General features: G+C 45.2%; 2 protein-coding genes across 7 annotated transcripts; both read right to left on the bottom strand.

The window, feature by feature from the left end:
- Positions 1-645: 645 nt before the first annotated feature.
- USP21 (ubiquitin specific peptidase 21) lies at positions 646-7,278 on the bottom strand. 4 transcript variants are annotated; one of them, XM_067728375.1, is made up of 13 exons: positions 6,608-7,278; positions 5,180-5,794; positions 4,330-4,389; positions 4,051-4,171; positions 3,716-3,827; positions 3,393-3,548; positions 2,822-2,886; positions 2,462-2,565; positions 2,193-2,279; positions 1,831-1,909; positions 1,493-1,600; positions 1,272-1,386; positions 648-1,032 (listed from the first exon to the last, which is right to left on the bottom strand). In XM_067728375.1, exons 2-13 carry the CDS (start codon positions 5,777-5,779, stop codon positions 942-944), a joined length of 1,698 nt encoding a protein of 565 aa, XP_067584476.1. In that variant the 5' UTR covers positions 5,780-5,794; positions 6,608-7,278; the 3' UTR covers positions 648-941. The 4 variants fall into 4 exon arrangements, with proteins under 4 accessions (XP_067584477.1, XP_067584476.1, XP_067584475.1 ...); XM_067728374.1 differs by lacking the exon at positions 6,608-7,278 and adding an exon at positions 6,127-6,589 and having other exon boundaries at positions 5,180-5,800; XM_067728373.1 differs by having other exon boundaries at positions 649-1,032; positions 5,180-5,800; positions 6,613-7,278.
- A 155-nt stretch (positions 7,279-7,433) lies between these two features.
- Positions 7,434-24,831, bottom strand: UFC1 (ubiquitin-fold modifier conjugating enzyme 1). Of its 3 annotated transcripts, XM_067728412.1 has the most exons (8): positions 24,654-24,831; positions 11,078-11,276; positions 10,798-10,920; positions 9,095-9,162; positions 8,794-8,857; positions 8,424-8,500; positions 8,081-8,171; positions 7,434-7,878 (listed from the first exon to the last, which is right to left on the bottom strand). In XM_067728412.1, the coding sequence occupies exons 3-8, from the start codon at positions 10,918-10,920 to the stop codon at positions 7,798-7,800; spliced, it is 504 nt and encodes a 167-aa protein (XP_067584513.1). In that variant the 5' UTR covers positions 11,078-11,276; positions 24,654-24,831; the 3' UTR covers positions 7,434-7,797. The 3 variants fall into 3 exon arrangements, with proteins under 3 accessions (XP_067584513.1, XP_067584514.1, XP_067584512.1); XM_067728413.1 differs by lacking the exon at positions 11,078-11,276; XM_067728411.1 differs by lacking the exons at positions 11,078-11,276; positions 24,654-24,831 and having other exon boundaries at positions 10,798-11,071.
- Between the last annotated feature and the right edge of the window lie 117 nt (positions 24,832-24,948).

The following is a 24,948-nucleotide window of genomic DNA, read 5'->3' as shown; positions in this document are numbered from 1 at the left end:
AGAAGGTTGCTCTGTGGACCTGGAGGTTAGTTAACTGTTTCGATGCCAGGTTGGAGAGAGTATCCGTATCCATCGCTGACTTCCCCTCAAGGCTGGAGCGGCGAGAGCTGCGTGCTGGTTAGCATTCCCCAGCTCGAGCTTCTCAGGCCCAGCTAGGCTGAGAACCCTGGAGGGAAGGCCTCATGAGCTTTGGTTGTAGGGAGAGTAGATAGGGACACTGGAGGCTGGTCCGTGGGGAGGTGGCTCCATAAACAGCTCCTTGATGGTAGCAACAGCCTGGACCTACGGGAGTTAGGGCGGCCCGGCAACGTACCGTGTTTATCAACAGGGGTCCTTGGGCACCTCGCTCTCGAGGGGGCAGCCCCCTACACCGGCAAAACCCGTCTACCCAGTGCCTGCGCTCTAGCTCCAGGCTTCCCTACAGCTTCACGAGTCTCAGACTCGCCTTCCCTTTTCCTCCCAATGTAAACCTTCACTGCGTGGTCAAACCTTGGCATCAACGGGTCCTGGTCCGGCACCTCTATCCCCACTCCCACCCCCACGGCTTTGAGCGCGCCCCCATCTGTTCAGAAAGGGAACTGAGTCCCAGGAAGACTCCAATTCGGCCTAGTTCTGTATCTCCACCCCCTTTAAGCACAAATACAAATAAGGACATCATTTTTTCTTAATAAATTTATTCACAAAAAAAAGTGAGACTGTAGAGGGTCTGGGGGCTGTACACGGGCAGGGGCCTGGGGAGCTCTGTACATGGGGCTGGGAGACAGGGGAGCCTCCAGGTAGAAGGGTATTTTTTAATAAAAAAAATAATGGGAGGTACAACCACCCCCTCCCCCCTCCCCGATTAAAAAGACACAAAAATAGACGTCTCTGAGGTAAATGGGGAGCCTGGGGGCTTGAGGGTGTTGAAAGGGTTTCACAGGTGCCAGGGCTTAAAGGGGATGTCACAGGCACCGGGGTGGCTCCTGCATCAGTTGGTAGAACAGCACGTAGCCCTCACTGGATGCCACCTGGTTTTCACTGACAGGGGAGACACTAGGAAGAAGGGAGATGGGGAAGGAGGTGTGATCATTCCTGCATATTCCCCCCTCCCCACATGATCAACCTCACAGCATCCCGGTAGTGATGAGGAAAGACGCCCCCATACCCCCACACACACCCACCCACCGCCCGCCTTTTACCAGGCACTGTGCTCTCCTGGGGCTCCGTATTAGGGAAAGGTGTCAGGGCTGCAGCGGGAATGGGGCAGGAGTTGAATAGGAGGCTATTCTCACCGAGAGTCATTGTAGACATGCCAACCAGTCTGGCACCGGCACAGGGCTGTGTAGTGGCCATAGTGGACACTGCCCGAGTGGTTGCAAAGGGCATACAGCTGATATACGGGGCTTCCTTCGGGGTTAGAGATGACCAAATTCTATAGTCAGAGCTGTGCCCCACTCCCACTCTCTCCCTCCCCTTCACGGGAGCTCCTCAGGACCTTCCCTACAAGACTCACCGGCTTTGTCACTGGCAAAGTCCCCTAGGCTCAGTCGCTGCAGCGGGAAGTCTACACCTACTGAACTTTTCTTGATGGAGCCCCGGGAGGCGGAAAATCGATTAAGATCTAAGCTCTGGTTAAGGAGAATTTGGGAGGCAGAGGGCCTCTGAGGGGGGCTGAGGAATTGAATGTTGTCCACTCCCCTCCCTGAACACACATGGGGAGCTTGGTAGGGAAAGGTGGAGTGGCAGGCTTTTCCTAAGGAAAACTGAATTCCCAAATGTCCAACCTCTGCAAACATGGGGAATGAGGAAAAAGAATGAATGGGAGAAATAAGAATTTGAAGATTAGGATACGGAGCACGAGGATTCGGGGGAATCTTTGTACTGTCAACTTTTTGGTACTTCGTGTTTTCTGCCGACATTGGTCACACACCTGAGTAAATGTCAAATAATATAAGGTTAACGTGCTCCTCACCTCCGTTGGCTTTTCTGACACCCTGACTCACATACAAATTTACTATGCTCCCTATTACCTGTATCCTCTGGGCCACTGCCCTCTGCCCTGGGAATCCCAGGACATATCTGAAACTCCTACACAAACCCAGACATATATAAGTGTTATTCTTCATACTAAGGCATCATGCAACCCCTTTTACCCTTATGGAGCCCCCCCAGGTCTCCCACCCTTACTATATCCCTCGTGAACCCACACATACTGGGGCATTCTCCGATTCTAGCTCTTCTTCCTTGGTGAAAAGGCTGAAACAATCCCGCAGAGACACCTTGCCCCCAGCAAATCCTTTCTGGGGGGAAAGGAGAGTGAAGGGTCAGCATGTTCTGAATTTCCTTTTCCAACTCTTCTCAATTAATCCAAGCTTCATTTCTGCTCCAGAGACCCACAGGGTTCCCTCCCACACTGGGGGTGGGTAGGGTTGGGTCACAGAACCCATGTCCCATCCACCCCTGGAATCTTCTGGAATCCCACCTTGGGGATGGGCAGGGACAGGTCACAAAAAACCTCGAAGGTCGTGGAGCGATACCCACAGGACTGGCACTTGAGACAACTTTTCAACTGGCCCACAAACAGGTCTAGATAGAAGCAAAGGGGCAGGAGAAACAGTCATTGTGGGATGCCTGAGATGCTTCCTTGGATTCCCATCTCTTCCCACCCGTTTGCCTGACGCTTCCTTTCCCACCACCGACACTCCTCACAAACCCATCACAACTTCTCCACATTTTCGTCATCCAGTCTTATTCCCACACCCCTGGATAGGATTGATTTTTTTCTGCCAAGCCCGCATCCCCCACACACTAACTTTCCCCATCACTTTGTCTCGTTCCATACCCACAATCTTGCTGTCCTCTCGCTCCAGGTAACGCTTCCACATTAGGTTGGCTCGGTCGTCATCGCTAGGACAGATCAAGGGAAGTGGGGAGCACCCATGAGACAGCAGGAACACCGGGCACCCCCAACACCACTGAAATGATCCACAGAGCCCTGTACCCCACTCATACCCCAGCTCCTTCTCTAAATTTCAAGAAACAGACAAAGGAGTAATGCTTCAGAAGACTTTCCGGGGAAATCCAAGGTGAGAGGAAAAGAAAGGAATGTCGACAAGGGAAGAACATGCCGTCTTCCTCCACCTGGCTTCAGACCCCTTAGGTACCTTGTTAATTAATTATCCCCTCCTCCGTCAATATGGTGACAGCCATAGCACTATCTTCTGCCTCCATCTGTGCCCCTCAGCCTCCCTCCTCCTCCTGCCTTCTTCCTACTTCTGCACTGCTTCTCAAACCATTTTCTGAGCTAAGTATTTCCTTGGACACTACATCCTCAATCTTGACTAGCTTACTTCTGTGAAGGATGAATGCTGCTGATAAACTACTGCGGAGGAGAAGGAGGGGAGCAACCTTACCTTAACTCAGGTTCTTCTAGCAGAGCCCCTCCACGGCGGGGTTGGGAGGGAGCTGGACTATTGGCCAGGACTGGCAGAGCCCGGCGGTCTCGTCGGTTGATTTCGAGGTGCAGCCGCTCCATGAGGAGCTTCAGAAACTCTTGGGCATCCTGCTGGCTGCAGTCAGACAAAGAACATGGGCAACCGACCCCTGCCTAGTCCACGGTCACTAACCCCTGTCCCCACTTCCTGGATGAAGAGCGTCTCAAGGCTCAGAATGATGCTGCTTGGCCCTACCCCCAGACAAGGCCAGAGAGAAATCCCATACCCTCCAGCTCTCCCACCTGTATCCAGAGAAGGAGGGAACGTATTTCTGGAAGACAGCTCGGAATCGAGTAGGATTCACAGCTTCACAGGAGTCAGGGTGCCACAGGGCACCAATCACATCTGCAAAGGCTATTAGGGTGGGAGTGGGGAAGGGAAACGGTGGTTAATGACTAGAAGAGGGAAGCAAGAGGAGGCTTAGAAGGTGGAAAACAACCTCTAGGAAATCAGGCACTGGGAAAAACAGATACACCTGCCAGCTTTCAGGGTTGGGGCCACTGGCACTGGCAGATGGACCTACAAGGGTTTGGGGAAAAGAGGACTTGAAAGAAGGGAGCAGGAGTTGTCGCCCCACCTTCAGTGAGCTCTTGGGCTCGGCCCCCTCCAGGCACCTCTTGCCGGAAGTCCCTTCGCAGACAGAAGTCCCGAAGAGGCCGAGTGCTGCTCAAACACTGTAGCACAGCATTCAGGAAGCACTGGGGAGCAGTAAAGACAGTGCCATTACCTCCCCAGACCAGTGCCTAGGAAGCCTTAGGAGAACTTCAGTGCTGTCCTTCCCCAAGTTTCCCTCCCCATGCCTGCCTCCAACACCAGTTCACATTCCTGTTAGGAAAGACAGGAGAATGGCTCTCACCGTGTTCCCCAGGTTTCGGAGGCCAACATGACCAGAGCCCAGAAGCAGTGTGTGATGAGCCTGGAGGGTCAGAGTACAGTCAGCACGTTCCCATATATCCCACCTGGCGCTTTAACCTTTCAACAGCATGCTGCCCACTGCCTTCCCCACCCCATCCTTCAAACCCAAACTCTACACTTTTTCCGTCACTGGGTATTAGGGTCTCCCTACCTCAATGACCATGAGCAGTAAGCCTAACACAGCTGAGTGTACCACGGACTCAGCCATGGCTGTCCCACCTATTCCCCACTTACTCCTCTGCCCAGCTAGCCGGCGATGCAGCTCCTGGGGCAACTCCCCAAGCACTGGCATGGTTGCCCAGCTGCTCCCCACCCCCACCTTGCTACCCCCAAGGCCCCCTCCTGCACCCGTGGCCCCTTCCTGCACCCTCTCCTGATGGCTCCAATTGCAATCAGCCTAGCTCACTTAGCTCGGGAAATGGGCAACCGCACGAGCTCAGATGTTCTGAGCCTGCCCCTCTTCAGCTCCAGAGATTAATTAGGCCTAGGCAGCATCCTAGGAGACAAGGTACAGCAAGGGAAGGTAAGGGCCTGGGGACCCAAAGAATTCCAAATGGTTTATTCCTTGGGGACTGAAATGGCACACCATTCTGGGGAGTCACAGACAACCCTGGAAAGGGTCTATGAGGCTTAAAGTTACTTAAATAAGGGAGAGGAGAGTCCAAACTACTGAAATGAAAGGGGTGAAAAAGGAACTTGGCAAAAAGGGGAAAGGAAAGCCATATGATGGCAAGAAAGCTGGAGGCATGGAGGAACATGAGCATGGAAGGCGTGTGCTGGCAAGTCCTCACCATCTTGTCATCGGAGTAGAAAGGTTCAGAGGGCCGGGCAGATATCACATGGAAGGAGCCATGGGAAGTAGGGGGCTCTGTCCGTATGCTGAACAAGGTGGGTGGCCCAGAAAAGCCCCCAAGGCGGCGGAGAGAGGTGCTACGTCTCAAAGTGGGTGGCTCAGGCCGGAGAGCCAAGCGGCTCAGTGCAGCCCCTAGCTCTCCAGTGCCGCGGTGCCCTCCCAAGGCAATCCCCATTGGACGCAAGTCCCCACTGCTCACAGACTTGGAACGGGCTAGGTTGGTCCTTGATGGGAGAGGCAGAGCCACAGTTGGGGGTGGTGAGCCAGGCAGGGGAACTCCATGATCTGCCCGAAGCGGGCCTCTGGGACGAGGGCCTGAGGTCCGTCCCCGTCCCAGCTCCAGTTTCTTGAGCCGTTCCTCAGGGGGACCTGGCCTAGGAGGCAGAGGTCGTAACACAGGGTTCGGCCCAGGGCCTGGGTTTCGGCGCTCCTTGCTCCGGGCCCTGGGAGCAAATGGTAGCTTGGATCCCACTCGGGGCTGGACATTAAGAGGTGGCTCTCGGGTCCGTCCCAGGCGGTGCTCAGAAGCCTGGGGCATTGTGGACACCACAGGCTGGACCTGAGAGGAGAAGAGACGATCAGCGTTTGAATATGGAGGGAGGTGGGAACCTAGGCTGCCATACTAGCTACATGCATGGAGGGCAGGAACCATGTCTAGTGTATCAATCATTGTATCCCCTGTGCCTAGTATAGTGTTTGGTACAAAGTAAACACTTAGTATCCATTGAGTAAATGAATGAATGAATGATAGCAGGCAGGGCTTTGACTCTTTCTACATTCCTCACGCCCTTCCTGCAGAATATTGCTTTACTGGAGAGCCAATGATAAAGAGTTCCTATCTTGGCTGTCTTTATAATCTAGGTGCTCATGAAGGTTCCCCCATACCTGCCTAGTCAAGTGGGATGTGCTCTGGGTCACTTGGGACCTCTGGTCAAATAGCGGTGTGGATGCAAGTATAACAGCCCCAAGGACAGCATTCCATTCTCAAACCCCTGCCCCTCCTGGCTGCAAATGAAGCACACTAAAAAGGTTACTCCCTCCCCCACCTCTGAGCTCCAAAGTGGTGTTGGGGCTCAGGGGCTGTGGCGGGGAGGGAGGACGAACTAACTCCCTGACCCCTAATCTCTGCACATCTCCCACCACAGGAGGTTTCAACCGGGTCCGCCCCCCTCGAGGGCAGAAAGGCCGAGGCTGCTGATTGGCTACGGGGTCCAGCGGCATATTCTACACGATCCATGGATGCTGGTCCCTCCAGCCCAGTTCTCGCAGGCCTGCCGGGCCCCCAGCACCTCTGCTTTTGGGGTGGGCGATCTCTCGGGTCTGGAACAGTCTTCCCTCGGCACCCCCACACCATAACGCCCCGGACCGTACCTGTCCCCGGGTGAGGCGGCGGGGTAGGCCAGCCGGGGCCAGGCCCCAGCTCAGGGCCACCCCCTACTACCCTCGTGCAGCGCCCCCGCGGGCCCGGCTGCAGCTTTAGCCGCAGCTAGTGCCCAGATCTCTCCCACCGCAGGGGCCGCCGCCATCTTTGTTGGTCCCGCCCGGCCACCGGCCGCCGGCTTCACTGTCTCTCAGAGCGCCTGCGCAACCACACTCAGACTCCGCCCACCGGCTTCCTCGGCGCTTGCGTGAACCCGCCCCCTAGGCTCCGCTGCCGACACCATGGAAACACAGCCAACTTTAGGACCGCCAGTTCCCAGCTTTGGCAAGAATTGTCTTTAAACCATCGCTCCAAAGCAAGTCCCTAAAGTAGAGTCCCATCGCCCCACCCCGTGGCTCTAAAGGATATAAATCTGACAATCGTAGTATGGCCCCCCGGCTTGCAGCACAGATCCTTCCCAGGGAGCAGGGGTGCAAATGCAGGGCCTGGGTCCAGCCCACAGACCAGTGAAGTATCCACATAGGGTTGGGAAGATCCCTGGAGGGCAGGGAATACTGGCCCTGCAAAACCAGTCGTCAAGCATCTTGCAGGCCAAAGCGGTAGGCTCCCTGCTAAAGGACAAAAGCAGATCTCAGCAGCAGGGAGAGCAGTCAGGATTTCCTTTCATTCCCCAGCTCCAGAACAGAGCATCCTCCATTTCCCCTTCCCTCCCGAACTAGTATAGTTGTACATGTGCCTTGGGTCTTAGCCTGCTGACCCTAAGCCTGCTCACCCTCTATTAACAGCCACCAATGAGAACCACAAGCCAAGCCACAGGAGGAAGCAGCTTTTATTGATGAGTTATCTCCAGAAACCAAAAAGACTATGTACCCACTTTCAGTCACCCCCTATCCCTCCAGGACCTCATACTGCTCCACCTGGACAAGGGATATAAATTGCCTTTTGGTTTTTCAAGGCCCTAGTCTTTCTTCTTCCTGTGTAGCCCAACTTAGAAATTCAGCAGCAATACCGTTGTTTTTTTCAGCAGTGTCTGCGGCAACTGTTGGTACTTAGTAACAATTATGGGTGAAGGGGTGTGGGGGGAAGTGGTTAGATGAGTAAAAAGAATGATGCACAGGAAAACAGGAGCGTAGCCTATGGCAGGTCCCTCTGTCCTGCCTCAGTGGATTGATCCTTCATTGGCTGCATTTCTCTTTATGCTGAATCACTCCCTTCTGAATCAGATCGGGGATTTCCACTGCCAGCCACGGACCCAGCTGCAATACAAGGGAGACCCTGTGAGATTACTACCACCCAATCAATGCCTCTTATTCCATCAGAAGCTCCTTCCTAGAGATATTCTAGGAGAGCACGCCCAAAGGAAAACACTGTTATTCCTTGTTTACTCTCAGTTACTTTTCTTATACCACTCAGGACCTAACCCCTTCTCCCCTTATATACCAAATACTCCAAACTTACCCCCAGAGCCATGAGATGAGCTAGTCCAAACTTAGGCACATTCCTGGCCCACAAAGGCTTAAAGTGATCAGTCAGGCATATTTTGCCACCCCTATGAGAGGGACAAGATGATCAGAAGGTGTTGACATGCAAGGTATACCATAAAGCACAGCAGGCTCTTGAGAGCACAGGAAGACTACTGGTGATCGGAATTGAGAACAAGGTCAGCTAAGTGCTTCGCCCAGGCTTGGCAGAGGGAGACCTGGAGTATCTCTAGGCCTGCAGACTCTGGGAAAACTCCTGCCTCAGAGAGTTCTTCCCCAAGGCCTTCTTTGACCTTTTCCCATCTCCTATTCGGTCCTACCTGTACATCTTTGCTGTTTTTCCATCCAGTTCAGGGACTGCGATTTCTGGAGCAGTAGTGGGATATGTGATAGGAATCTGGAAGAATTATAAAGCTTTAATAAAACAGAATCAGAACAGAAAGGAAATAATCTAATCAGATATACACACTTCTTGGTTGAACTGAAATCTTCCATAAACTCATCAAGCAGCAGTCACACACCAGGATTCTGGACATGGAGATGAATAACTATAACCTACGCTTGTTTCAAACCTCAGCTTTTCCCTCCCATTTAAAAAGTTATCTTTGGTCCCTCCTGGTTAGCTTGTTAACAATCACCTAATCCCTCCTGTTCTACTAACCTCCATAATTCCCACTCCATCATACTCACGTCAAACTCGATGTCAAACTCATATTTGAGGAGGTCATGGATGTACCAGCATTTTCCAAACCACCTGTAACACAGACCAAACCTCAGTGCAATTTTCCCATTCTTCTAATACTCAGATGACATCTTCTTGGCTTAGGTCACCAGCCTGGGAGACTCGTGGGTTGGGAATTGGGGAACTCTGGAGTTGTGGGAGTGGAGACCAGAAAGGGGCAGGAAAGGCCTAGCAGTGGGCTCTGGGACACCAAAATGCTCAAGCTATGTGGCATCCCCACCCTCACACCTCCCAAGAGGGTCTGCCTACCGAGTCCCTTCCTTGTTGGACTCCAGTCGGAACCAATCATTGTCTGCATTCTTGTTGTTCTCCACGTACTAAAAGTAAGAGAGTGAGGTCTTTGAGGGGAGTGTTGAGGTCAAGGGCAGTCCCCCTTCCCTCAAAAGAAAAGTGTGTGATTACTTCCTCTCTTAAGCACCCATATGCTGATGACTTTTAAATCTTTATCTTTAATCTAGAGCTTTTCTCAAAGCTTCAACTCCATTATCCAACTGTGTATTGAAATTTCTACCTTCATTCCACAGGTACCTCAAACTTGGCAGTCCGTTTCCCTCTAGTCTTTCAGACTTGTTTCTCCACTGCACCAATCTCAGTTGGCAGTATTAGCATTCAGTCACCCAAGCCAAAGACCTGGGAATCATTCTTGACCCTCCTTCTCCTTTACTCTACAAACCAATCTTTTACAACGTCCTGCTGATTTTACCTTCTGAATATTCTTTAAATCTACCTCTCCTCTCTATCTTCACCATAACTCCCAAGTTTAGAGATCATCATCTTTCTTTTGCCTAGATTAATGACAGCCTCCTAACTTCAATCTTATCCCTGTCAATTCTATTTTCCTCTCTACTGCCAGTGACTGATCTAAACCCAAATCTCATCGTGTTACTCCTCCGCTTAACATCCTTTAAAGGTATCCCAATGCCTCCAAGATAAAATTCAAGTGCTCAAATCTATTTGTCAAGCCTTATCTACCACTCCCTGCCACACTTTGATGCTCTAACAACTCTGATCTACTTGTGTTTCTTCATATATGTCATGGTGTTTCTAGCTTCTATGACTGCTCATGCTGTTCCTTTTGCCTTGAATGTTCTTCTCTTACCTTCATGTTTTATCAGGCCAACTTATGTTCACCCTTTAAGCCTCAGCTCAAGCATTGCGTCTTCTAGGAAACCTTCCCTGACCAGACCCAAGCTGGATTTCGGTATCTCACCTCCTGCTTCAAAACATCTTAGCAATTTCTCAGACTCCTTCTCCCTGTTTCTCCACATAATGTATTATCATGATATGTTTCTGTCCACCTCCGTAGGCTCAATTTTATTCGGTTTTGGATGCCCTTCCTAGGTACTTGGTGTACAATAAATGTTTTTTAGTGAATGAATACATGCATCAGGAAAGCTGCTAGCCTTTGAAACAGAGACCACCGCAAGAAAGTCAAATTTTCTTCTCCTTCCACAGAAGGGAGATTAGCTCAGAAGATGGCTCGTTCCTAACCCTGAGCTCAGCTCCTTGTCTCTCTGCAACTAATATCTACCTGAATTTTTAGCTCTAACGTGGATTCCTCCCTCAGGACAAGTGAAAGAGGGAGCGGAGAGACGCGGACCAGGACTTAGGGCTCCAGGAATTCCTTTTGACCACCTCCCCTACATCCAGGAGAGCAATCACCTGGGGCCAGGAGGACACGTCATTCTCCGGGGCGGCATATCCCCCAAATAACTGCTGCTTTCAGTCAGAAAGTCTGGCGCCACCGTGGCTCCTAACCTGAGTCTCTTGGGAGGCACCTCCTCCCCACCGCGCTTCCCTAAGTCTCCCAGCCCCGCAGTCGTCCAATATCTATGAATTCGTAAAGTTAAACTTTAAAACCGGAAGCGGCTTCCACACGGAGCCTATTCCTAAGGACACCAGATTACCCGCAACCCTTTTGCGACGCGGTTGGCAGTAGAACCACAACTGACCCGAATGAGAGACTGATATTCCTCCTTGAGTCTCTGCACCCACAACTCCCGATCTCGAGGTCCGGCATTGGTCTTCAGCACCGGGATCTCAGACACGACACGCCGGGTGGCCTCATCCGCCATCTTGGACCAGGGCGCAAGAGAAACACGGAAGTGGTATTACCTGCAGTTTACATTCAGGGCGCCTCCATCTTTACTACTGGACGATGGGGAGTTGGGCTGCCTTGAAACTTCTTTGAATACGATCTTTATTTTATAGTAACGAAGAGAAATTTGTCACCTGATCACTTGCTTATGGGTGCAACGAGAAGAAAAGAATGGAAACGGATGTCTCTGTCCTGAATATAATTAAACCGCAGATTGCTCAAAGGGTGACTTCCGCTCATGCTCAGAGACGTAATCTCAGAAAACGCTTCCGGACACTTGAAGAGTTGTTACAATTTCAGGCAGTTCTAGGCGCTCTTCTGGACGCTGTCATCCTAAAACGCGCGATTCACATGTTTCGGCTTCGAATAAACTTCTTTAACTTATTGTAGTTCAGCTGAGATAGCGGGGGGCCAATGCAGTGATCCATTAGGAGGGTAGTAAACTCCTGAGAATTGTTGGGAACCGTGGAGAATCAAAGTATATACAGTCTCAGCCCTGAACCGTTAACACAATTGAATTAGAAAATTCTTAATAAATGCCAAAGGAGTTTAGAGGTCACGGGAAGACTTGCCTTAGTGTAGCTGAGGTATTTGGGTCTGGAATGAACTCATCTAGGAAGGAATCATGTCTCTTATCTCTAGTGCATGGCACACAGTAGGTACCCAGTAATCCTTTCGCGAAATTTGTATCTTCCAGTTGATTTTCAAACCTAAGCACATTATTTTTGGCCTTAACTTACATATCTTGTTGCAGTGTTAATCGTTCCAACCCATGGCAGTAATTTTGGATCAAATCCCATTAATCATCAATTCTATAGTCTATCTACAACTTTAATTTCTAATGGCTGAAAACTCCAGTACAGTGTTGAGATGAGACAACCTTGTCTTGTTCTGATTTTAGAAGGGAAAGCATTGTCTCTTCCTTAAGTGTGATGTTACCTGTAGGCTTTTCGTGGATGCCCTTTATCAAGTTAAGGAAGTTCCCTTCTCTTCCTAGTGTTGAAGGTTTTTATCATGAATGGATATGGATTTTTTTCCCAAACGCTTTTTGTTTATTCACTGAGATGATGATGTGGTTTTTGTCTTTTATTTGCATGCTATATATTTCTTTCTTTGAAATATTGGATATTGGATAAGGGTAAGGCAAAGCTTGTAATATCTCACTAGAGTTCTTTCTCCTAGAGAAATAAAGATTTATTCCATTTAGGGTGTAGGCCCTGTGGTGTGGTAGAGTGCAGAGATTCGAAATGAGCCTTGCAATTTAATTGTCATAAGACTTTAGAGACGGGGGAGAGAGAAATGGGGAAACGTAGGTCAAAGGATACGAACTCTCAGTTATAAAAAGAATAAATTCTGAGGATTTAATGTACAGCATGGTGACTATAATTAATAAAATGGTATCGTATGTTTGAAAGTTGCTGAGAGTAGATCTTAAGCATTCTTAACCACACATGTGTAAACTATGTGAAGTAAAACTGCGGGGGGGGAAAAGACTTTGGAGAGTTACTCTGTGAACTGCATTTTCTCCCCTATAAAAGGAGGATAGTAATGCTTATAGGGTGATTGTAACTATATATGCAGTGTCTCTTCATTCATTCACATAATAGATTTTCAGAATGAAATTCACATTAAATATATGGCAGGGCTTCCCTGGTGGCTAAGTGGTTAAGAATCCGCCTGCCAATGCAGGGGACACGGGTTCAAGCCCTGGTCCGGGAAGATCCCACATGCCGCGGAGCAACTAAGCCCGTGAGCCACAACTATTGAGCCCATGCGCCACAACAACTGAGCCTGCGCTCTAGAGCCCGTGAGCCACAACTACTGAGCCTGCATGCCACAACTACTGAAGCCTGCGTGCCTAGAGTCCATGCTCCGCAACAAGAGAAGCCACTGCAATGAGATGCCCACGCACTGCAACGAAGAGTAGGCCCTGCTCGCCGCAACTAGAGAAAGCCTGTGCACAGCAACAAAGACCCAATGCAGTCACAAATAAATAAGTAAAAATAAATAAATTTATATATATATGTATGTGTATATATATACATATATATATATATATGGCAGTAATTTTCAAACTTTTTGTAATACTGGAGCCAGGTTAACAACAACAACAACAAATCTCACTTGGAATCTCAAAATATAAAAATGATCAGTGCAGAGATGCTCTTGTTCAAGTGCAGGCAGAAGACCTCTAGCCTTAGAATACTTCCCCTATGGTAACAACACATCACACTTTATTGTTTAATTGTCTTGAAAGACTGTAAGCTCACAGTAGAGACTGTGTGTCAGTCTTGTTCATACAATAATACTGTAATGCCTGGCACAAAGTAAGTGCTCAATCAATATTTTTAAAATAAAGGAATATCTTGATGAGTTAGGTAAGCATCAGACAAGCTGTCACCTTAAATCTGCATCTTACCTTTTTTTTTGAAAATCACCTTATTAGACCACTTTGTAAAGCAGAGTTCATAATGCACGACAGCTGTCTCTATTGTAAGCATAGTTGCATCTCTGGAGAGAGAACCTTCTTTAGAGAAGTTTCTTTTTAAATTATCAATTTAGCTGATTCTTGCTTTAAGTAATTCTCACAAGAGATCAGAAGCTAAGGTTGAGAAGACTGAAAGAAGAGTGTGTAGGCCTGAGCTTCATCGTTTTTCAAAGGAAGGGCTCATTCATACACAATTCATGTGTTTATGGAGTTCTTACTACATTCAGGCATTGGAAATACCGTAGTGCACAAGGCAGGCAGAGTCCTTGCCCTCATGGAAATTGTCCTAAAACAGCTATAAAAAGGAACCTGACAGAATTGATCGGAAAACTCAATTCTGGGAAACACACTAACGTCAGACCATGGTTTTGATGGGATAGTACTGTTGAGTACATGAGGGAGCCTCTGAAAGTAGTTGAAAATCTCATTGTCAGTCATCATGGAGAAAGGTAGCTCCTGGGACAAAAGGAGAAATAAATATTGTATTAGGAAAATAAACCTTGGATTAGGAAATGAATTAAAAATTTTCCTCCTTCTGGTCTTTAAGGGGTTAGTCTGGACTCTGATATTCTGGAATATTACTCAGAATGGTGAGGGAAATACTGGTTCTCCTACAGGGAGGGAGCCACCCTATAGAGCAGGGGTCCCTAAGCCCCTGGGGCCGTGGACCGGCACCGGTCCGCACCCTGTTAGGAACTGGGCCGCACAGCAGATGAACAGCGAGTGAGCAAAGCTTCATCTGCCGCTCCCCGTCGCTCGCACTACCGCCTGAACCCCTCCCCACCCCACCCCGCACCGGTCCGTAGAAAAATCGTCTTCCATGAAACCGGTCCCTGGTGCCAAAAAGGTTGGGGACTGCTGCTATAGAGGATCAGTGTAGATGAGTGGCCACTTTTGTAAAATTTTCTCCTTTATGATTGCCTTTAATTATTCTGGAGACTTCAGCAAAGAATTCTTGTAAACTGTAACCTGATCTCTGTTATGACGTGGGGAATTAGTTTCACACTTAGAGAACTTGGTAAAGTGAATGATAAAAACTAACATTTATACAATGCTTACTGTGTGCTAGGCACTGTCCTAAACGTTTTTAAAAATGAGATCCTTTAATTCTGGCAACAACCTTAAGATAATTACTTTCATTAGCCTCATTTACATTTGAGGAAACTGAGGAAGTCAGGTTCAATGAAAGAAAGCCCTATATCACACAGACACTAAATGGTAGAATTGGAATTCAAGCCCAAGCACAGTCTGGCTCTAGAAATCACATCCTTAACCAGCTTTCTACCATTTCCAGGCCAATGTGAAATTAGCACCAGTGATCTGAGGGGATGGAGGTGGTGGCAGGGGCTATTCACGGCCCTAAAAGGGAAGACAGCTATCAGTAATGAACCAGTGTTTCTGAAAACACCAAGAGAGACTGCAGGAACAAACGGTAGGGCTGCAGGGACATAAATGAGATAACAAACCCCCTCCCTGGAATGGGCTGATGTGTGCACAGGACCCTCTGAGGTGTTGGTATCATCCCTAGAGATTTTGCAACTATGGACTTTAACTGCAACCTACTAGCTAGTAAGATCTTGGCAAGGGTTGGGAGTGTCAGAGGATTTGGTTAACAAAGATGAAAAGACGTATTCTTTGGGGAGGAAAAACTAATAAGCAGTCAATTACCATAAAATAAAAAATCTCTATTCTGGAGGTATACAAAGTACTGTCTGAGTAAGTATTCCTGAGAATCAGGTAAGGCTGTTAGTATTTGAACTGGAACTGTTAGGATGAGCACATTGAATGTGCGGGCAAGGAGAGAGCAGGGTAAGTATGGCATTCTAAGCAGAAAGAAGAACATGTGTAAGGCAGGAAGGCATGAGGGAATATAGTATTATATTAATGACACAAAATATCTAGATCATTATTTATAACAGAAGAGGGAAGAAAGCTCCTAGAAACTGTTAATGTTATATTAACTATATGGAATATGCTATAGAGAAATATTTATAAAATAAGTGTAAAATCAGAACACAAAATTGTACATAGATATGGTTTTAAAATATTTACTTTTGAATAGGTAATACATACACTTGCTCAAAATTCAAAAGATACAAAAGGATATAGAGTGAAACGTTGTCTCCCTCTTATCTCATTCCTTGGCTAGTTCCCTTCCCCAGGGGCCTCTCCCCTCCAACTAGTTTTTTGTATATCCTTCCAGATATACTCTATGCACTTACCAATATGTACACACACACATTCTTTTAAAACATTTTATAAAAATCATAGCATACTATTCACATTTCTGCACATTGCTTTTTTCACTGAATAATATATCTTGGAGGCTGTTCTATATTAATACATACAAAACTACCTCATTCTTCCCCCCCTCCCCCTCTTTCTTCTTTTGTAGATGCATCCCATTGTATGGATCTACCATAATTTATTCAACAAGACCCTCAGGATGTTTATTTAGGTTGTCTTTTGCTATTACGAACAGTGCTGCAGTTAATAGCCTTGCCTACTCATCATTTTGTACATATGTAATAAATACTTAGATATGGAACTGTTGCCTCAAAAGATTTGTGTATTTTAAATTTTGTTAAATATTGCCAATTTGCCTCTAGAAAGATTAAACCAATTTGTATTACTATTAGCAATATATAAAATGACAAGTTTCCCCACCGCTCGCCCTCAAAAAATCAGAGTTGTTTTTGCCAATTTCATGATTGAAATGGAATCTCAAGACAATTTTAATGTCCATTTCTCTTATTATGAGTAAGGCTGAATATCTTTTCATATGTTTAGGATCCATTTGTATTTCCTTTTCTGTAAATTCTTATATCCTTTGCTCCTTTTTAATTGTCATTCATTTTTTCTTACTGATTTGTATGAGTTTAAAAAATATATATATTAAAGAGGTTAGCCGTTTGTGATGAGTTGTAAATATTTTTCCCAGTTAGTCATCTGTCTTTGCTTTTGTTCAAAGTATTTTTAACCATGTGGAAAATTTTCATGCATGAGGTCAAGTCTACCAGTCTTTTTTGCTTATAACTTCTGGTGTTGAGTCACCACAACAGTTTATATTATTTTAAAAAAATTATCCCATGTTTTCCTCTAGTACTTTTTCTCTTAAAATGAAAATGACTTTGTTTGTTCCAGCTTATTTAAACAATACGGAAAAATAAAATTAATTCAAAATCCTACCCCAAGAGACAAAAACTTCTATCATTTTAAGTATACATCCTTCCAGACATCTCTATGTGCACATTTTCTTTCTTCTGCTTTCTTTGGGTTTAATTTACTGTTATATAGGTTCTTTTTTTTAAATTAATTTTTACTGGAGTATAGTTGCTTTGTGTTATATAGGTTCTTGAAATGGATGCAAAGCTTATGAACTTTCAGCTTTTCTTTTTTCTTAATATGTGCACTTAAGACTATACATTTTCCTGTAAGCACAGCTTTAGTTACATCTAAGTTTTGGTATGTAATATTTTTATTGTCATTCAGTTCAAATTATTTTCTAACTCCAATTGTGATTTTTTGGGGGGTTACTTAGAAGTAGTGTATTTCACAACTTCTAGTTACTTTTTTGTTACTGATTTGTAGCTTAACTACAAATCAAGAAACACACTTTGTATAATTTTAATACTTTGAAATTTGTTAAAATTTGCCTTATAGCACACTATGGTCAGTTTTAAAAATGTTTCAAGTGTGCTTGAAAATAATTTGTAATTTAAAGTTTTGGAGTACAGTGACTATATATCTGCTTGTTGAGTCAAATTTGCTGCTCATGTTATTTTTTATATCCTTACTAATTTTTTTGGGGGGTGTCTACTGGTTCTGAAAGAGGTATCCTCTATCAGTGGATGACAGCAGTATATTAAATCTCCTATTATGATAGTGAATTTGTCTATTTTTTTCCTTGTAGCTCTGTTGCTCTATATAATATGAAGTTAAGTGCATACAAATTTAAAACTTCCTGGTAAATTGGACTTGCTGATATGAAGTGCCCTTGTTTATTTCTAGTAATGCTTTTGCTTTCAAGTCTACTGTATCTGTTATTATATAATTTCCTTTGGGTTTATATTTGCACAGTATATCTTTTCCAATTCTTTTACTTTCAACCTTTTTGAACCATTATGTTTTATTTTTTTAATAAAATTTTTAAAATTAATTAATTTTTGGTTGCATTGGGTCTTCGTTGCTGCATGTGGGCTTTCTCTAGTTGCGGCAAGCGGGGGCTACTCTTCGTTGTGGTGTGCGGGCTTCTCATTGTGGTGGCTTCTCTTGTTGTGGAGCACGTGCTCTAGGTGCGCAAGCTTCAGTAGTTGTGGCACACGGGCTTTGTTGCTCCATGGCATTTGGGATCTTCCCGGACCAGGGCTTGAACCCGTGTCCCCTACGTGGGCAGGCGGATTCTTAACCATTGCACCACCAGGGAAGTCCCTGTACCGTTACGTTTTAGATAGTTTCTAGTATTTTATATTAATTACGATTGGCTATTAATACATGTGAAAGTAATTTTAAAGGGTATGTATAATCTTTCCACTGATCTAAGGTGACACCTTTATCAATACAAAATTTCCTCACGTATTTGGGTCTATCCAAGAACATGATATTATTTTCCGTTTGATCAAGTTCTCTTTTATGTGGGTAGCATTTTATTTTATTTAATTTATTTATACATTTATTTATTTAGTTTTGCTGCATTGGGTCTTCGTTGCTGCGCATGTGCTACTCTTTGTTGCAGTGCGCAGGCTTCTCATTGTGGTGGCTTCTTTTGTTGTGGAGCACGGGGGCTCTAGGCACGTGGGCTTCAGTAGCTGTGGCTCGTGGGCTCTAGAGCACAGTCTCAGTAGTTGTGGCGCACGGTCTTAGTTGCTCCATGGTGTGTGGGATCTTCCTGGCCCAGGGCTCGAACCCGTGTCCCCTGCATCGGCAGGCGGATTCTTAACCACTGCACCACGAGGGAAGCCCGTGGGTAGCATTTTAAAATTTCATTCATACTGGGAATTCCCTGGCTGCCTAGTGGTTAGAGCTCTGTGCTTTCACTGCCAAGGACACAGGTTCAATCCCTGGTCAGGGAACTAAGATCCTGCAAGCTATGCGGCACGGGGAAAAAATTTTTCTTTTCATTCATACAGATCTTGCCCATTCTTGTTAATTATTCCTAGGTATTTTATCTGACTTGTCACTATTGGGTCTTTTTTTGATTATACCTTTAACTTATTGTTTATATATAAGGGATATTTATTTCTGCATGTTACTTCCCCTCCCAACCACCACTTTACTAAATTCTAGTAATAATTTTAAAGTTGATTCTCATGATTATATCTATGTAAATAAGCTATCATCTGCAATAATAATTACATTATTATTTTAGCTATATAAAATGTTTACAAATAGCTAAGGCTTGGAAGAAAACATTAAGAAATGAGGTAAAATTAGTTAGGAAAAGTCTTTTTGTTAGTTATAAGTTCATTAATGATTAGCTAAAATGGTAACAGGATTCTTAGCATTTTAAATGAGTTCAGGGCCTGGACACATGGTATTCTAGAAATGAGAAATATTTGTAAGTGAAATTGTTTTCTGTCTAGGTCATCTGAGGAACACACAATATAGCAAATGTCCACATTTTCAAAGAGGGAAATTCTAGATGGTGAATTCTGGAAACTAAAAAACTTAAGATTATTGATTCTTAGTCAAACTGTAGAAGTTATTAAAGAGTATTTTATGAATAGAAAAGAAAGCAGCGATCCCCAGATGCCTACAGTGGTTCATGGCGATGTGATTCAGTCTCCCAAGGTGTCGGCTCTTCCTTGCCTTTGGGCCTTTAGCAGGTATCCTCTCAGCCTGGGATATTCCTCCCTTTTCTTCAAGAAGGCTGGCTCCTTTGGGTCCTTTGGGTCTCAGCTTCCATGTAACCTCCTCAAAGAGAGCTTTCCCTGATCATTCATTTTTCTGTCACAGCATTCTGTTCTTTTCCTTCATAGCACCTATCTCAAGTTAAAATGATATATTTGCTATTTTCTTCCTTAGTGTCAGCCTACCCACGTAAACTGTAAACTCCATGAAGACATGGACCATGTCTGCTTTGTTCACCACTCTGTATCCTATCCTATATGCCTATCACAGTACTTGACATTAGTAAATGCCTAACGTATATTTATTAAGTAAATGACTGAATGACTTTCCTTGTCAGTGTTACTAGATTAACAGACTAGAACATCATAGAGACAGTACATCTTGACTTCAGGAAAACATAACAGTTTCCTGATATGTTCTTTGAAAAAGGTAGTGAATTTGCTAGAATATAGAATCATTTTTATTTGACTGAACAACCAACCAAAGAGAATTAATTCTCTAATTAGCTGGTGGGGTTGGTAAAACAGGGCTGTTTTTGTCATGGCCTACCTGTGGGATAACCAATGACTTGGAAAAATCATCCCCATGGGGGCAGCAGAGAGCATTAACAAAGAACCTCCTGAATTTCTGAAACCTGGTGAAAATTGTTATATATAAATATTAGGTAACATTTATCCGCTGCTCACAATGAGCTAGGCCCTGTGTTGACACTGCACATATATTATTTAATATAATCATTAAAACAGGGACCTATGATATGGATGTTATTTTATATTTGCCCTTTTTACAGATGAGAAAAAAAGCTCAGAGAAGGAACTTGCCCGAAGTCATATTAGTGAGGGTCAGAGCTGGCAAATGAAGGGAACAGGCTAAGGAGAATTTTGGACAGCAGATCATTAGGATTCAGTGACTGATTGTGGTCCCTACTCTTCTATTCAGGAGCCAGCAGACACTGGAATTCTAGCTAAGGGCTTACAGCTAGGTTTGAAGTACAACTGAAATTAGGAGCAAGTATGATGCTTGGGTGAAAATGAGTAGCTAGAGCAGCTTGGAGTTAATGGGAAACCAAGACCTAGAGAGGACTGTCAGGTCATCAAGTCATTGTAGGATAAAGTTCAAGAGGAAAGCCCAGGCAGGGACATAGGGATCAGAGTGGGCCTGGAAGAGTCAAGAGGATACTTGTGACAATAGGTTGCTAACAGGGTATAGAATTCCTTAAGGGGACGTCTGGTTTAAAAAGATTTTAATTCTGGCAGAGCTGGGGAACAGCATGGACTGGGACCAGCAGCCTCAAAAGAGTATTCAGATTAAAAAAGATAAGAGATCTACTATAATTTGAATTGGCAGTACCATTGACTGGGAAAAAAATATTTAGTAGGGACATAGTAGCTATCTGAAGGGCTGACATTTAGCTCTGATGTGTTGATCCAGAGGAAAAAAAAAATAGGACCAATAAATGGAACTTACAAAGAGATTTTTCTAAGTACAGGAAAAAAAAAAGGCGTTTCTAACCACTGAAAATTAGAGTGAATTGAGAATTAAGTGCAGGACATACTGGAAATGGGAGCATGTGAAAGGTAGCTGAAGGATGTCAGTTTAATGATTCTAGTGAAGGAAGAGATAATTGTGGGAAGAGAGTGTATTGAGAAGCAGAAAAGAATGGGATTCAGAGTCCAGTTGGAGGGGCCCATCTTTGAAAGCTGGAGGGATGTTATCTCAGCTGAGGCTCCAAGGAAGAGACAGGAACTGATATAAAGGAAGAGACATGAAAGGCGGAGGAACAGGAGAATCCTACATAGGGTTCTCAATCTTCTGAGAGTTTTCTCGAGTTTTTAGTTGAAGGAGAGGGTGGAAAAAGAACATCAGGCAAGAGATGAAGTTTTTGCTTTAACTGCAGAGATGATGTACAGTTTAAGCCAAAGGGGAACAGCTGCTTAGCTACACCTAACAAAAAATCTTAGTGTTTGAAATATTTTTTCTCAGTGCTGGGCATGAGAGTGCCCGTCTCCTTGGTTTAGTTAGTATTTATCCCATTTCACCTCAGGAAATCTGCTCAGCTCTCTTTATTGGCATTATGATCTCTTCAGCACCTATTATATCTCAAGGCTTCACGTTTTTTGTTTGTCTGTCTTTTGTTTTGGCCACGCAGCGTGGCATGCGGGATCTTACTTCCCTGACCACGGATCAAACCTGTGCCCCCTGCAATGGAAGCACGGAGTTCTAACCACTGGATTGCCAGGGAATTCCCAAAGGCTTCACGTTTTAAGAGTGAATTTCCAGGGCCCCCCCAAAGCAGAAAACTTTCCTACAAATGCAGTCATGAATGGACTAACTTAGGAACAGCTGGCCAGGCAACTGTCCCAATGTCTGGAATTTGTAAAATTTAGTTAAGGTTTGGCCCCAGGGAAAAGGATTAGGTCCTTCCAGTCCTATAAAGGAAGAGGGATTACTTTGAAGGCCTAATGAAGAAAAATCCCAGTCCTTCCTTTAGCTTTCCATTCTGAGTGAAGAAGGCAATCTATCTTTTCCCCAGAGGCTGCAAAGAGCAGACAGGACACCATACTATTAGAGAAGGGAGTCCTCAGCATGGACTCTCCTCTCTAATCCTCTAAATGGGGTTGGGTTAAGTTTAGGAGACGGGCTCATGGAAAGGAATTACTACCATGATGTCAAGATTGCTAAGTATCAAACCACTTCCGGACATGGGTAGGGAGAGAACATGATTCTATTTTAAGAAGTAGTGCCTGCATCTGCCTCTTTTGTGGGCTTATGTGGGTGGGGCACATCCCCCTTCCATATATCACAGCTAGCTACCTCTGTCCTGATGACTCGTCCACTAGGAAAAGTTAGCGAGTAATCTGTGAAGAAAATGAGAATATAGGGGAGGCTGTTTACAACAGAACAGAGTTCCAGTATGGGGTGGTGGTGAAGCGGGGGTAGATATTTTTGGCTTTTTCTAATGGATATCTCTTCCCTTCAACTGTGTAAAGTAGAGGTTGTTCATTCTTCTACTCCTGTAGGAAAGGGTGGCAGGGTATCATCCTTCTCTTTGCAATCCACTGCTACTTTCAGATGATTGTGCTCTCATCCTCTTGTAAAAACTCTTCCTTCTTTAAAGCCTATGCCATTTGGCTCTACTACTCTTTATCCCTCATGCTTACTGAGAACTCCAGTGCCTATTAAATAACCTCTCTGTGCCAACTCTTCCTATCTGGGTGGTTTTAGGAAAATCTACGTGATCATTAGCTAGTTTTTGACCTTCTCAACTCCAACTTATACTCCTACTTTCTTTTTTGTTTTTAATTAATTAATTTATTTTATTATTTTTTATTTTTTGGCTGTGTCAGGTCTTCGTTGCGGCATATGTCATCTTTCATCGCAGTGCGCGTGGGCTTCTCTCTAGTTGCGGCATGCGCGTTTTCTCTCTCTGTAGTTGTGGCGCACAGGCTCTGTAGTTTGCAGCATGAGGGCTCTCTAGTTGAGGCGTGCAAACTTAGCTGCCCCACAGCATGTGGGAATCTTAGTTCTCCGACTAGGGATCGAGCCCGTGTCCCCTGCGTTGGAAGGCAGATTCTTTACCACTGGACGACCAGGGAAGCCCCTATTCCTACTTTCAATTCCTTAACTTTACCATTTCTGGCAACACAAGTTTTTCTTTCTGGCAGCTTAAGGGCCATAGTAAAGAATGGGAGAGGAAGCATTCTTGACTATGGAAATATTAGTGGTGCCAGAACTGGCTGGTGTTGACTTCAAGACCCACTGAAAGACTGGAACTGGCAACCATGATATATAAGGATGGAACAGCATGGGGGTTGAATTCCACGTGATATTTGGTGATGGTTCAAGATCTGGATTTGACCTTTATGCCAAGTTCCCAAGAAACCTGAGTCTGGAGCTAGCTTTTAACCTTTCTTGTTAGCTGCCTTTCTGGGGACATCTGACACTTTTAATAACTTCCATCCTCTTGAAACACTCTCTTCCTTCTGATTCTGTGACAATTAGGATCCAGTGTTTTTCTTCCTCACTGGTTGTTCCTTTTCAAAGATTCTCCAAGGGCTCTCCTACTTGTGCCTTAAATGTTAGAATTCACCAAGGCACTCTTCTTAGCCCTCTGCTGTTCTCTGGGGAGCTTATCCAAATCTATGGCTTCAGCTACCACTGAAATGTTCATGATCCCAAAATTCTGGCCTATACATCATTGGAGTTTTTAAAAAGCAGCTTTCTATAAAAGTAATATATGTTATGTATACAGTAAAACAAATTCAAACAGTGAAGATGAATCTAAAATAAAAAGCATAAGTTTCATCCCTCCCAGGCCCACTCTTCATAGGTAATTTTTTAACGCTTGTGTAAATATGTAAGTATTCTTCTGCACTTGCTTTTTTTCCATTTAATATAATTTTCTCCCATGTGTTAGATTTGTACCTTCAACTGCCATTTGGACATCTCCATCTGGCTGTCCCACAGATATCTAAAACTCCTTCCCTTTCTTTGTAATTCTCCCTTATGCTATACCCTACTGCTAGTCTCTTTCTACCGTCAACACCGTGAAGAAATTGTCTTTACACACTGTGCCTTTCCAGTCACGCAATTTACCTCAATGTTGTTTCTACCCCCACTGTATCTCTGAAACAGCTTTCTCCAAAATTACTAAACGACTTACTTGTTGCAAAATCCAATGGACACATTTTAGTCCACACCTTACCTGATCTGTTATGTTTGACACTGACCAGTTTCCTTGATACTTCTCTCCTGGTTTCTTCTTTCCTTTCCTTCTCAATGTCCTCTTTTCCTCTCTCTTCCCTTATGTCATCTCAAATTCCTCTTTCTAGGCCATCTTAGTCACTTCCATGGCTTCAACAACCTTCTATATTCACACGCTAGGGCGCGCCGCCCCCCGTCCCCCAAACTTTCCTTTTGGACTCCCAACCCACCTTATCTAATATTCTATTGTCTAATGGATATCCCACAGGCACCTAAAGCTCACTCTTCCCCCACCCCAAACAACAATGAAAATGGCATTATTCCCCAGGTGCCCAAGCCAGAACACTGGGAAATACCTTGGATTCCTCCCTCAGCCTCATACCCGTTTCCGATCAATTTTTCCCCATCTGCACGCCCCACTTCTAGAGGACAGACCGCTGTAGTCTCTTACCAGGGTAAGAGCTTCCCAATTGTTCTTGCCTCTAACTTCACGCCCTCCAATTCATTCTCCTCATTGCAACCAGTGATCCTTCTAAAACGCAAATATATTTGTTCACACCTCTGCTAAGACTCTTCAAAACCTATTCATTACCCTTAGGATAAAATAAACTAATTTACAAAGCCTTGCGTAATCAGGCCCCTCCCAACCTCCGGGACTCATCTATTACCTCTCTTTTAACCAAATCAGGCTGCTGGCAGCTCCAGAAGGTACCTAGCCCCCCACCCTCAATTCCCAACAGTCCAGTATTCAGCTCAGGCGACACTTCCTTCAGGAAGTGGGTGCTCAAAAACCAAATGCTCAAAAAGTGAAATCCGAGAGGGCATCTGAAAAGCACTTTCTGTTCCGAACCCAAGTTTACGGAACGTCCGGGTTACCAGGAAGCTCAGAGCAAAGGTCAAACCCAGATCATGAACCTTCCCCCAAGTTCGCGGGGCAATCCGACCCCCGTAATATTCCGCCCT

This window comes from Pseudorca crassidens, chromosome 2, assembly GCF_039906515.1.
Source record: "Pseudorca crassidens isolate mPseCra1 chromosome 2, mPseCra1.hap1, whole genome shotgun sequence".
Lineage (NCBI taxonomy): Eukaryota > Metazoa > Chordata > Mammalia > Artiodactyla > Delphinidae > Pseudorca > Pseudorca crassidens.
This window is presented reverse-complemented; position numbering and strand designations above follow the sequence as displayed.